At 40.8% G+C, this 14,260-nt stretch overlaps 1 protein-coding gene across 3 annotated transcripts in view; it reads right to left on the minus strand.

The window, feature by feature from the left end:
- The window catches only part of LOC132393023 (pleckstrin homology-like domain family B member 2), a 414,321-nt gene that overhangs the window by 64,300 nt on the left and 335,761 nt on the right, over window positions 1-14,260 (minus strand). For 2 of the 3 annotated variants that reach the window (XM_059967715.1, XM_059967717.1), the window contains one exon: window positions 4,843-4,878. The exons of the other annotated variant lie outside the window; for it this stretch is intronic. In XM_059967715.1, coding sequence (XP_059823698.1) covers window positions 4,843-4,878 — 36 coding nt within the window. The remainder of the gene's footprint in view (window positions 1-4,842; window positions 4,879-14,260) is intronic. 3 annotated transcript variants of the gene reach the window in all.

Consider the following 14,260-nt stretch of genomic DNA (forward strand, 5'->3'; position numbering starts at 1 on the left):
GTACATGTGATAAATAAATCTTTTTCTGATTCTGTGAGTTGTCTCTGCAGTTCAGTTCGACAGCAGAATCTGCGGGGAGTTGATGCTCTATGGGGAATATGTGGAATTTGGACTCGAAGGGTCAAAGGGTCTATTTCTGTGTTGCATCTCCCTGTGATTCCATCCAATGGGAAGCTTAAAGTTAACATCTTCCTACTCTGTTCAGCTGACCGCCAACCCTCACTCTATCCAAAAACTCTCTGAAACTCAGTTAGAATCAGGAAAATCAGGGACTTACAACTTTGCTCTATGTTTAACCCTTCAGTGAGACTTGGAACCTATATCTCTGTGGTTGTCAAATTTGTTATATGTGTAACTCTCTCTGGCTTCAGTACCTCTCCTACTGATACCCTCTTCCATGCCTCAACCTCCTGTATTCCAGTACACCCAGCTGGTCTGCACTCTATTATTCTGTATTTTCTTGCGATGTAGGAGAAGCTTATTTGACCCACTGAGTCTGTGCTAAGCAACCCTACCAGTCCTGTTCCTCCAATTAATCCTTCTCCACTGACATTTTCTACAATCCTGCCACCTTCCTAAACAGATGCCAAAGTAACCAAAATCTCGAGGGCTTCACATGATCCATAACCATGTTTCTGTGCCAGCTTAACAGCCTCCTAAATGCCACCTTCATATCTGCTTTCACCACTGCCCTTGGCAGCCTACCCTGAGTACCTACCAACCTCTGTAAAAACAAAGTACCCGGCACATCTTCTTTTGAACCTACCTCCCGTCACCCAGTAGTATTAGACACTTTGACTCTGGGGAGAAGATACTGCCCATCTAATTTTATAACCTCAACTTCTGCCACTCCAAAGAAAACAACCCAAGTTTGTCCACCCTCTCCTTATAGCTCATGCCCTCTAATCCAAGCAGCATCCTTCTGCACTTTCTCCAAAGCCTCCAGTTCCTGTAATGGGACAACTAGAAATGCACACAATATTCTGGGTAATTTAAGGCAACTTGTTCATCCAACATCTAGCATGTCTTTGCAATGGGGAGGTAATGGGGAAAGCCATGCAGTCACAGGGAGAACGTGTAAACACACAGGTCAGAGGTCAGGATTGAACCTGGGTCACTATACCATCCACCTCAGGGTTTGAATCCTTTCGGTTATTTCCTTCAAAGCTTTACTATCTACAATAGGTCCAAACCGATCAAAGTCCTATGCAACTATCAGTTCATATTCACAGACAGCACCATTTCCCCATTATAATCCATCTGTCCAATCCCTCCGTGATCTATTTATTTCTACGTCCTTGCAGCCTCAGTTATTTATGCTCCCCCATTCTAACCTCCAGTTCACCCCAAAGCCCTTCTATATAGAACTATAGCTCCATTCTTTTATTTATACCCTCTGTCCCATTTCCTCTTTAAAAATACAAGTAGCTTTTTAACCAGCCTATTGACCTGTATGCTCAAGGTGAGGTTTTGTTAAGACCACCATGTGATATGGTGCTTAAAGAGTGGAAACTGGTGTTGACAGACAGGTTAATATCAATGGACAGACCAGGGAGCCGTGCAATAAATCCTTTAGTTTTCCATCTGGGAATGGAGAAAGGAAGGTTGCTCTGCTAAAATTATCCGTGACTATCAGATGTATCTCTTTATTAATCCATCATCAAGACATGGACTGTAGGTGGAAACTGGCTAAAGGGAGTTCTCAGACGAACATCAGGAAGCATTTTGTTACACAGCGAGTTGTGAACACATGGAATAATCTACCTAGTTGTGTAACTGAGTAGTACCTTAGAGACATTCAAACCTAAACTCGATAGTTATTTCAACACTCTATGTGAATAGGAATCTGGCAAGTTTTGTTGGACAAATGGCCTGTTTTTGTCAAAAACTTTCTAATGTTGTAATATTCTCATCTCAAACCACATGAAACAAAATAACTTTAAAAAGGTTTCAGTTAAAAGTTTAAAACTGCAGTTTTATTCTACTTAATGATACAGTTCGGAGTCAGACCTTCTGGTCCTTCGAGATACACCACCCCAGCAAATCTACAACCCCAATTAACCCTAACCTAATCACAGACAATTTACAATGACCACTTGACTACCTGCATATCTTTGGACTGTAGGAAGAAACCCAAGCACCCAGGGAAAACGCATGCACGCCACAGGAAGGATGTATAGAGACACCTTCACCCAAGATTATCTCTGGGACACCCCAAGCTGTCATAGCATCATGTTAACCACTGTTGGTTCTCCAGGCCACCTCGAGAAACTAAATGTCCCAGGGAAACATCCTCCAGCCCAGTACAGATACAGGCATAGAGCCGTTTAACTCCACAGCTGCCATTGAATGACACAGTTAATTCAACTGAAGTCTAGCTGTTGAAAGATACTAAATAGGAAACGTATGCAGAGTCTAGGCTCAGTAAGTCTGACTGGCTCAAGTACACAACATAGCCTTAGATTGAAGGAATACACTCCTGTTTAGATAAACACTATTTTATATCTTTCAACCCAAGCTAGATTTGAAAATATACTCGGCAGCCACTTTATTAGGTACATCTGCTGAGTAATGCAAATTTCTAATTAATCATATGGCAGCAATTCAGTGCATAAAAGCATGCAGGCATGGTTAACAGGTTCAGTTGTTGCTCAGACCAAATGTCAGAATGGGGAAGAAATGTGATCTAACAGATCTTGACCATGGAATGATTGTTGGTGCCAGATGGGGTGGTTTGAGTATCTCAGAACTGCTGATCTCCTGGGATTTTCACACACACTGGTTTCCAAAGTTTACAGGGAATGGTGTGACAAACAAAAAACATCCAGGGTGAAAATGCCTCGTTGATGAGAGAGGTCGGGGTGAATGGCCAGACCAGCTCAAACTGACAGGAAGGTAACTCAATTAACCATGTGTTACAACAGTGGTGTGCAAAAGGGCATCTCTGAAGGCACAACACATTAAACCCTAAGGTGATCAGGCTACAGCAGCAGAAGACCACGGACATACAGAAATTCACTCAGTAGCTAATTTACTAAGTACCTCAAGTGGCCCCTGATTCTACCTATTCTACTCATAAAGTCCCCACTGGTTAAAAGAAACTCCCAAGCAGTTGGACAGAAATTTAGTAATCCTCGCACAAGTCCCAAACACACAAGCTTTCACTGAAGTTTTTGGTAAGAGACTAATGATGACACAATAAAAACACAAAATGCTGGCAGAACTCAGCAGGCCAGACAACATCTATGGGAGGAGGTAGTGATGACGTTTTGGGCCGAAACCCTTCATCAGGAGGGTTCTGCCAGCATTTTGTGTTTTTATTTATTTCCAGCATCTGCAGATTCACTCGTGTTGCCTAATGATGACACAAAGCTGCTTCTCTCTAAGCCCAGGGTCAAACATTTTCCGCACCCAGCAGTTGAAGACATTCTGAATGCAAATGGTAAAAATGGGACCAAATTGCTTGTGAAAATGAATACAAATGGTAAAAATGGGACCAAATTGCTTGTGAAAATGAATGCAAATGGTAAAAATGGGACCAAATTGCTTGTGAAAATGAATACAAATGGTAAAAATGGGACCAAATTGCTTGTGAAAATGAATACAAATGGTAAAAATGGGACCAAAATGCTTGTGAAAATGAATACAAATGGTAAAAATGGGACCAAATTGCTTGTGAAAACCTTTGATACTCAGAGGAGCAGCAATGCGCATAAAATGCTGGAGGAACTCAGCAGGACAGGCAACGTCTAGGAAACGAGTACAGTCAATGTTTCGCACCAAAACCCACCAAAGGGTTTCAGCCTTTATATATTACACCACAAAAAATAAATAAATTAAACCCAAATTTATCTGATCAATGTTTCCGATGTAACCAAGAAATTGGTACTTTTTTACATTCTACTTGGTCTTGTTCTAAAATTCAACCTTTTTGGACAAATTTAAGAGTTTTATTGGAACAAATTATTGGAATACAACTTCCACATAATCCAATATTATTTTTATTAGGTGATATTGAAGGGATAAAACCAATACCCAAATTGAATAAATATCAGAAAGAATTTATAAAAATTGTATTGGCAGTAGCCAAAAAGGCTATTGCAGTTACTTGGAAATCGGATACATATTTAAGTATAGATCGTTGGAAGAAAGAAATTTACAGCTGTTTCCACTGAAAAAATTACTTATAATTTAAGAGATAAATATGAAACATTTTTGAAAATTTGGCGCCCTTATTTACAAAAGTCAGGATTAAATATATAGGTGCTCTGAAGATGAAATAATTGGTTATTTGGGGAAAGAAATAAATATATATACTAAAGTTATTACAAACTCCATGGAGCATGTGGGGATCTTCCAATATCCAGGCACTCTTTCTTTCTTTTTTTTTCTTTCTCTTTTTTTATATATAGGGATGCTAGGGGGGAGGGGTTAAGGAGAGGGGGGATGGGTAATATACATTTTTTTCTCTACTTTTATTTTGTAACTACTTGAAATACAATAAAAAAGTTTAAAAAAAAAGGGTTTCAGCCTGAAACGTTGACTATTAACTCTTTTCGATAGATGCTGCCTGATGTGCGGGTTCCTCCAGCATTTCGTGTGTGTTGCTCGGATTTCCAGCATCTGCAGATTTTCTCTTGTTTGTTCTCAGAGGAGTAGCCATGGGTTGTAACCACATTTAGAGATCAGACATTATCTTTACAGAAAACACTCGGGTGGAGAAATTGTCCATTACAGAAACTACTCACAAAACAACAGCTGCCAACCCAAACACACTATTCAAACCAACCGGCATCAACGAGACTCAAATCTACTCCAGTACTTTCACTTCAAGATATTTACCTTTCCTGCGAGTCCCCTTCGAATGCAAGGCTGGTCCTAGAAAGATTTGCAAAAGAAAATCAACTCAGAACAAGGAACTCTGAGTGACTACTGAAAACTATTTCAGGAACTGACTGAGCGTTGTTTCATGTCACATGACAACATTTTATGAACAATATGAGCACAGTTCCACGCTCAGGAACCCTTTGTACATTATGTATGTACCGGCTGTATCCCAATTGATATTGTGTGTTGTCTGTATGTGTGTGACGTTTGATATTGTGTGTTATCTGTACCAGTGTGATGATTGATATTGTGTGATGATTTTGTGTGTTGTCTGTACCTGTGTGATTATAGAAATTGTGTGACGATTGATATTGTGTGTTGTCTGTACCAGTGTGATGATTGATATTGTGTGTTGTCTGTATGTGTGTGACATTTGATATTGTGTATTATCTGCACCAGTGTGACGATTGATATTGTGTGTTGTCTGTACCAGTGTGATGATTGATATTGTGTGTTGTCTGTATCTGTGTGATTATTGATATTGTGTGTTGTCTGTACTTGTGTGATTATTGATATTGTGTGTTGTTGGTCCATGTGCGATGATTGATATTGTGTGTTGTCTGTACCAGTGTGATGATTGATATTGTGTGTTGTCTGTATCTGTGTGATGATTGATATTGTGTGTTGTCTGTACCTGTGTGATTATTGATATTGTGTGTTGTTGGTCCATGTGCGATGATTGATATTGTGTGTACATGTGTGATTGATATTGTCTGTACCTGTCTGACAATCGATATTGTGTGTTGCCTGTATTTATGCGTCTTTATTCTACTGTAAGTTTTTCAATGTACCTTTATTTCACTCGATTTGTGCATGTACCTGATGAAAAACTCATTTTGATTTTCCATTTTCACACTTCAGATATAAAAGCCTTAAAGCATGTTGCACTGGGCTCCAGGATAGCTTCAACCCCACTGGTATAAGACTATTAAATGGCTGTAAGATGCACCCCTGACCTCACAACCTACCTCATTTGTGCAGCTCACCATTCACCTTCATAGGATTTTCCCTGGAGCTGTTGCACTTTATTCTGCATTGTTATTGGTTTACCTTTTTCTACCTCAATGATGAACAGTATACAATGCAAACTTTTCACTCATATTAACCCAATTCCAATTCCAAACCCTGTTTCGGCAAAATGCCTCACTAATAATCAGTATTCACCTGATCATCAATTTACCTCTGTTTAATTCTGTCCTCCTCTCCCTAGATCCACTTTGAAAATTATAAACACTCCTGTAACACTGGTTACAAAAGAACATAGCACAGAACAGGCCCTCTTGACCACAATATCCAAACCAAATTAAACAAAATCCCTTCTGCCTGCACACAATCCATATCCCTCCATTTGCTGCATATTCATGTGCCTAACCAACTGCCCTATAACACCACTACAATGTCTGCATATTCGTGTGTCTATCCAACTGCCCTATAACACCACTACAGTCTGCATATTCATGTGTCTAACCAACTGCCCTATAACACCACTACAATGTCTGCATATTCGTGTGCCTAACCAACTGCCCTATAACACCACTACAATGTCTGCATATTCGTGTGTCTATCCAACTGCCCTATAACACCACTACAGTCTGCATATTCATGTGTCTAACCAACTGCCCCATAACACCACTACAGTCTGTATATTCGTGTGTCTATCCAACTGCCCTATAACACCACTACAGTGTCTGCATATTCGTGTGTCTATCCAACTGCCCTATAACACCACTACAGTGTCTGTATATTCGTGTGTCTATCCAACTGCCCTATAACACCACTACAGTGTCTGTATATTCATGTGTCTATCCAACTGCCCTATAACACCACTACAGTGTCTGTATATTCGTGTGTCTATCCAACTGCCCTATAACACCACTACAGTCTGTATATTCATGTGTCTATCCAACTGCCCTATAACACCACTACAGTGTCTGTATATTTGTGTGTCTATCCAACTGCCCTATAACACCACTACAGTCTGTATATTTGTGTGTCTATCCAACTGCCCTATAACACCACTACAGTCTGTATATTCGTGTGTCTATCCAACTGCCCTATAACACCACTACAGTCTGTATATTCGTGTGTCTATCCAACTGCCCTATAACACCACTACAGTCTGTATATTCGTGTGTCTATCCAACTGCCCTATAACACCACTACAGTCTGTATATTCGTGTGTCTATCCAACTGCCCTATAACACCACTACAGTGTCTGTATATTCGTGTGTCTATCCAACTGCCCTATAATACCACTACAGTGTCTGTATATTCGTGTGTCTATCCAACTGCCCTATAACACCACTACAGTGTCTGTATATTTGTGTGTCTATCCAACTGCCCTATAACACCACTACAATGTCTGTATATTCATGTGTCTATCCAACTGCCCTATAATACCACTACAGTGTCTGTATATTCGTGTGTCTATCCAACTGCCCTATAACACCACTACAATGTCTGTATATTCGTGTGTCTATCCAACTGCCCTATAACACCACTACAGTGTCTGTATATTCATGTGTCTATCCAACTGCCCTATAACACCACTACAGTGTCTGTATATTCATGTGTCTATCCAACTGCCCTATAACACCACTACAATGTCTGTATATTCGTGTGTCTATCCAACTGCCCTATAACACCACTACAGTGTCTGTATATTCATGTGTCTATCCAACTGCCCTATAACACCACTACAGTGTCTGTATATTTGTGTGTCTATCCAACTGCCCTATAACACCACTACAATGTCTGTATATTCGTGTGTCTATCCAACTGCCCTATAACACCACTACAGTGTCTGTATATTCATGTGTCTATCCAACTGCCCTATAACACCACTACAGTGTCTGCATATTGATGTGTCTATCCAACTGCCCTATAACACCACTATAGTGTCTGTATATTCGTGTGTCTATCCAACTGCCCTATAACACCACTACAGTCTGTATATTCATGTGTCTATCCAACTGCCCTATAACACCACTACAGTGTCTGTATATTCGTGTGTCTATCCAACTGCCCTATAACACCACTACAATGTCTGTATATTCGTGTGCCTATCCAACTGCCCTATAACACCACTACAATGTCTGTATATTCGTGTGTCTATCCAACTGCCCTATAACACCACTACAGTCTGTATATTCATGTGTCTATCCAACTGCCCTATAACACCACTACAGTGTCTGTATATTCGTGTGTCTATCCAACTACCCTATAACACCACTACAGTGTCTGTATATTCATGTGTCTATCCAACTGCCCTATAACACCACTACAGTCTGTATATTCATGTGTTTATCCAACTGCCCTATAACACCACTACAGTCTGTATATTCATGTGTCTATCCAACTGCCCTATAACACCACTACAGTCTGTATATTCATGTTTATCCAACTGCCCTATAACACCACTACAGTCTGTATATTCATGTGTCTATCCAACTGCCCTATAACACCACTACAATGTCTGTATATTCATGTGTCTAACCAACTACCCTATAACACCACTACAGTGTCTGTATATTCATGTGTCTATCCAACTGCCCTATAACACCACTACAATGTCTGTATATTCATGTGTCTAACCAACTGCCCTATAACACCACTACAGTCTGTATATTCATGTGTCTAACCAACTGCCCTATAACACCACTACAGTCTATATATTCATGTGTCTAACCAACTGCCCTATAACACCACTACAGTGTCTGTATATTCGTGTGTCTAACCAACTGCCCTATAACACCACTACAGTGTCTGTATATTCGTGTGTCTAACCAACTGCCCTATAACACCACTACAGTGTCTGTATATTCATGTGTCTAACCAACTGCCCTATAACACCACTACAATGTCTGCATATTCGTGTGTCTAACCAACTGCCCTATAACACCACTACAGTGTCTGTATATTCGTGTGTCTAACCAACTGCCCTATAACACCACTACAGTGTCTGTATATTCGTGTGTCTATCCAACTGCCCTATAACACCACTACAGTGTCTGTATATTCGTGTGTCTAACCAACTGCCCTATAACACCACTACAGTGTCTGTATATTCGTGTGTCTATCCAACTGCCCTATAACACCACTACAATGTCTGTATATTCATGTGTCTATCCAACTGCCCTATAACACCACTACAGTGTCTGCATATTCATGTGTCTATCCAACTGCCCTATAACACCACTACAGTGTCTGTATATTCATGTGTCTATCCAACTGCCCTATAACACCACTACAGTGTCTGTATATTCATGTGTCTATCCAACTGCCCTATAACACCACTACAGTGTCTGTATATTCATGTGTCTATCCAACTGCCCTATAACACCACTACAGTGTCTGTATATTCATGTGTCTATCCAACTGCCCTATAACACCACTACAGTGTCTGTATATTCACGTGTCTATCCAACTGCCCTATAACACCACTACAGTGTCTGTATATTCATGTGTCTATCCAACTGCCCTATAACACCACTACAGTGTCTGTATATTCATGTGTCTAACCAACTGCCCTATAACACCACTACAGTGTCTGTATATTCATGTGTCTAACCAACTGCCCTATAACACCACTACAGTGTCTGTATATTCGTGTGTCTATCCAACTGCCCTATAACACCACTACAGTGTCTGTATATTCGTGTGTCTATCCAACTGCCCTATAACACCACTACAGTGTCTGTATATTCCTGTGTCTATCCAACTGCCCTATAACACCACTACAGTGTCTGTATATTCATGTGTCTATCCAACTGCCCTATAACACCACTACAGTCTGTATATTCCTGTGTCTAACCAACTGCCCTATAACACCACTACAGTGTCTGTATATTCGTGTGTCTATCCAACTGCCCTATAACACCACTACAGTGTCTGTATATTCGTGTGTCTATCCAACTGCCCTATAATACCACTACAGTGTCTGTATATTCGTGTGTCTATCCAACTGCCCTATAACACCACTACAGTGTCTGTATATTCATGTGTCTATCCAACTGCCCTATAACACCACTACAGTGTCTGTATATTCATGTGTCTATCCAACTGCCCTATAACACCACTACAGTCTGTATATTCCTGTGTCTAACCAACTGCCCTATAACACCACTACAGTGTCTGTATATTCGTGTGTCTATCCAACTGCCCTATAACACCACTACAGTGTCTGTATATTCGTGTGTCTATCCAACTGCCCTATAACACCACTACAGTGTCTGTATATTCATGTGTCTATCCAACTGCCCTATAACACCACTACAGTGTCTGTATATTCATGTGTCTATCCAACTGCCCTATAACACCACTACAGTCTGTATATTCCTGTGTCTAACCAACTGCCCTATAACACCACTACAGTGTCTGTATATTCGTGTGTCTATCCAACTGCCCTATAACACCACTACAGTGTCTGTCTATTCATGTGTCTATCCAACTGCCCTATAACACCACTACAGTGTCTGTATATTCATGTGTCTATCCAACTGCCCTATAACACCACTACAGTGTCTGTCTATTCATGTGTCTATCCAACTGCCCTATAACACCACTACAGTGTCTGTATATTCGTGTGTCTATCCAACTGCCCTATAACACCACTACAGTGTCTGTCTATTCATGTGTCTATCCAACTGCCCTATAACACCACTACAGTGTCTGTATATTCATGTGTCTATCCAACTGCCCTATAACACCACTACAGTGTCTGTATATTCGTGTGTCTATCCAACTGCCCTATAACACCACTACAGTCTGTATATTCGTGTGTCTATCCAACTGCCCTATAACACCACTACAGTGTCTGTATATTCATGTGTCTATCCAACTGCCCTATAACACCACTACAGTGTCTGTATATTCATGTGTCTATCCAACTGCCCTATAACACCACTACAGTCTGTATATTCATGTGTCTATCCAACTGCCCTATAACACCACTACAGTGTCTGTCTATTCATGTGTCTATCCAACTGCCCTATAACACCACTACAGTGTCTGTATATTCGTGTGTCTATCCAACTGCCCTATAACACCACTACAATGTCTGTATATTCGTGTGTCTATCCAACTGCCCTATAACACCACTACAGTGTCTGTATATTTGTGTGTCTATCCAACTGCCCTATAACACCACTACAGTGTCTGTATATTCGTGTGTCTATCCAACTGCCCTATAACACCACTACAGTGTCTGTATATTCGTGTGTCTATCCAACTGCCCTATAACACCACTACAGTGTCTGTATATTCGTGTGTCTATCCAACTGCCCTATAACACCACTACAGTGTCTGTATATTCCTGTGTCTATCCAACTGCCCTATAACACCACTACAGTGTCTGTATATTCATGTGTCTATCCAACTGCCCTATAACACCACTACAGTGTCTGTATATTCGTGTGTCTATCCAACTGCCCTATAACACCACTACAGTGTCTGTATATTCGTGTGTCTATCCAACTGCCCTATAACACCACTACAGTGTCTGTATATTCGTGTGTCTATCCAACTGCCCTATAACACCACTACAGTGTCTGTATATTCGTGTGTCTATCCAACTGCCCTATAACACCACTACAGTGTCTGTATATTCATGTGTCTATCCAACTGCCCTATAACACCACTACAGTGTCTGTATATTCATGTGTTTATCCAACTGCCCTATAACACCACTACAGTGTCTGTATATTTGTGTGTCTATCCAACTGCCCTATAACACCACTACAGTGTCTGTATATTCATGTGTCTATCCAACTGCCCTATAACACCACTACAGTGTCTGTATATTCATGTGTCTATCCAACTGCCCTATAATACCACTACAGTGTCTGTATATTCGTGAGTCTATCCAACTGCCCTATAACACCACTACAGTGTCTGTATATTCATGTGTCTATCCAACTGCCCTATAACACCACTACAGTGTCTGTATATTCATGTGTCTATCCAACTGCCCTATAACACCACTACAGTGTCTGTATATTAAAGTGTCTATCCAACTGCCCTATAACACCACTACAGTGTCTGTATATTTGTGTGTCTATCCAACTGCCCTATAACACCACTACAGTGTCTGTATATTCATGTGTTTATCCAACTGCCCTATAACACCACTACAGTGTCTGTATATTCATGTGTTTATCCAACTGCCCTATAACACCACTACAGTGTCTGTATATTCATGTGTCTATCCAACTGCCCTATAACACCACTACAGTGTCTGTATATTCATGTGTCTATCCAACTGCCCTATAACACCACTACAGTGTCTGTATATTTGTGTGTCTATCCAACTGCCCTATAACACCACTACAGTGTCTGCATATTGATGTGTCTATCCAACTGCCCTATAACACCACTATAGTGTCTGTATATTCATGTGTCTAACCAACTGCCCTATAACACCACTACAGTGTCTGTATATTCATGTGTCTATCCAACTGCCCTATAACACCACTACAGTCTGCATATTCATGTGTCTATCCAACTGCCCTATAACACCACTACAACGTCTGTATATTCATGTGTCTATCCAAATGCCCTATAACACCACTACAGTGTCTGTATATTCATGTGTCTAACCAACTGCCCTATAACACCACTACAGTGTCTGTATATTCATGTGTCTATCCAACTGCCCTATAACACCACTACAGTCTGTATATTCGTGTGTCTATCCAACTGCCCTATAACACCACTACAGTGTCTGTATATTCGTGTGTCTATCCAACTGCCCTATAACACCACTACAGTCTGTATATTCGTGTGTCTATCCAACTGCCCTATAACACCACTACAGTGTCTGTATATTCATGTGTCTATCCAACTGCCCTATAACACCACTACAGTCTGTATATTCGTGTGTCTATCCAACTGCCCTATAACACCACTACAGTGTCTGTATATTCGTGTGTCTATCCAACTGCCCTATAACACCACTACAGTGTCTGTATATTCATGTGTCTATCCAACTGCCCTATAACACCACTACAGTCTGTATATTCGTGTGTCTATCCAACTGCCCTATAACACCACTACAGTCTGTATATTCGTGTGTCTATCCAACTGCCCTATAACACCACTACAGTCTGTATATTCGTGTGTCTATCCAACTGCCCTATAACACCACTACAGTCTGTATATTCATGTGTCTATCCAACTGCCCTATAACACCACTACAGTCTGTATATTCGTGTGTCTATCCAACTGCCCTATAACACCACTACAGTCTGCATATTCGTGTGTCTATCCAACTGCCCTATAACACCACTACAGTCTGTATATTCGTGTGTCTATCCAACTGCCCTATAACACCACTACAGTGTCTGCATATTCGTGTGTCTATCCAACTGCCCTATAACACCACTACAGTGTCTGCATATTCGTGTGTCTATCCAACTGCCCTATAACACCACTACAGTGTCTGCATATTCGTGTGTCTATCCAACTGCCCTATAACACCACTACAGTCTGCATATTCGTGTGTCTATCCAACTGCCCTATAACACCACTACAGTGTCTGTATATTCATGTGTCTAACCAACTGCCCTATAACACCACTACAATGTCTGCATATTCATGTGTCTATCCAACTGCCCTATAACACCACTACAGTGTCTGTATATTCGTGTGTCTATCCAACTGCCCTATAACACCACTACAGTCTGTATATTCATGTGTCTATCCAACTGCCCTATAACACCACTACAGTGTCTGTATATTCATGTGTCTATCCAACTGCCCTATAACACCACTACAATGTCTGTATATTCGTGTGTCTATCCAACTGCCCTATAACACCACTACAGTCTGTATATTCGTGTGTCTATCCAACTGCCCTATAACACCACTACAGTCTGTATATTCATGTGTCTAACCAACTGCCCTATAACACCACTACAGTGTCTGTATATTCGTGTGTCTAACCAACTGCCCTATAACACCACTACAGTGTCTGTATATTCATGTGTCTAACCAACTGCCCTATAACACCACTACAGTGTCTGCATATTCGTGTGTCTATCCAACTGCCCTATAACACCACTACAGTCTGCATATTCGTGTGTCTATCCAACTGCCCTATAACACCACTACAATGTCTGTATATTCATGTGTCTAACCAACTGCCCTATAACACCACTACAATGTCTGCATATTCATGTGTCTAACCAACTGCCCTATAACACCACTACAGTGTCTGTATATTCGTGTGTCTATCCAACTGCCCTATAACACCACTACAATGTCTGTATATTCGTGTGTCTATCCAACTGCCCTATAACACCACTACAGTCTGTATATTCATTTGTCTATCCAACTGCCCTATAACACCACTACAATGTCTGTATATTCGTGTGTC

The sequence above is a fragment of the Hypanus sabinus genome, chromosome 4, assembly GCF_030144855.1.
Source record: "Hypanus sabinus isolate sHypSab1 chromosome 4, sHypSab1.hap1, whole genome shotgun sequence".
In the NCBI taxonomy this organism is placed as follows: Eukaryota; Metazoa; Chordata; class Chondrichthyes; order Myliobatiformes; family Dasyatidae; genus Hypanus; species Hypanus sabinus.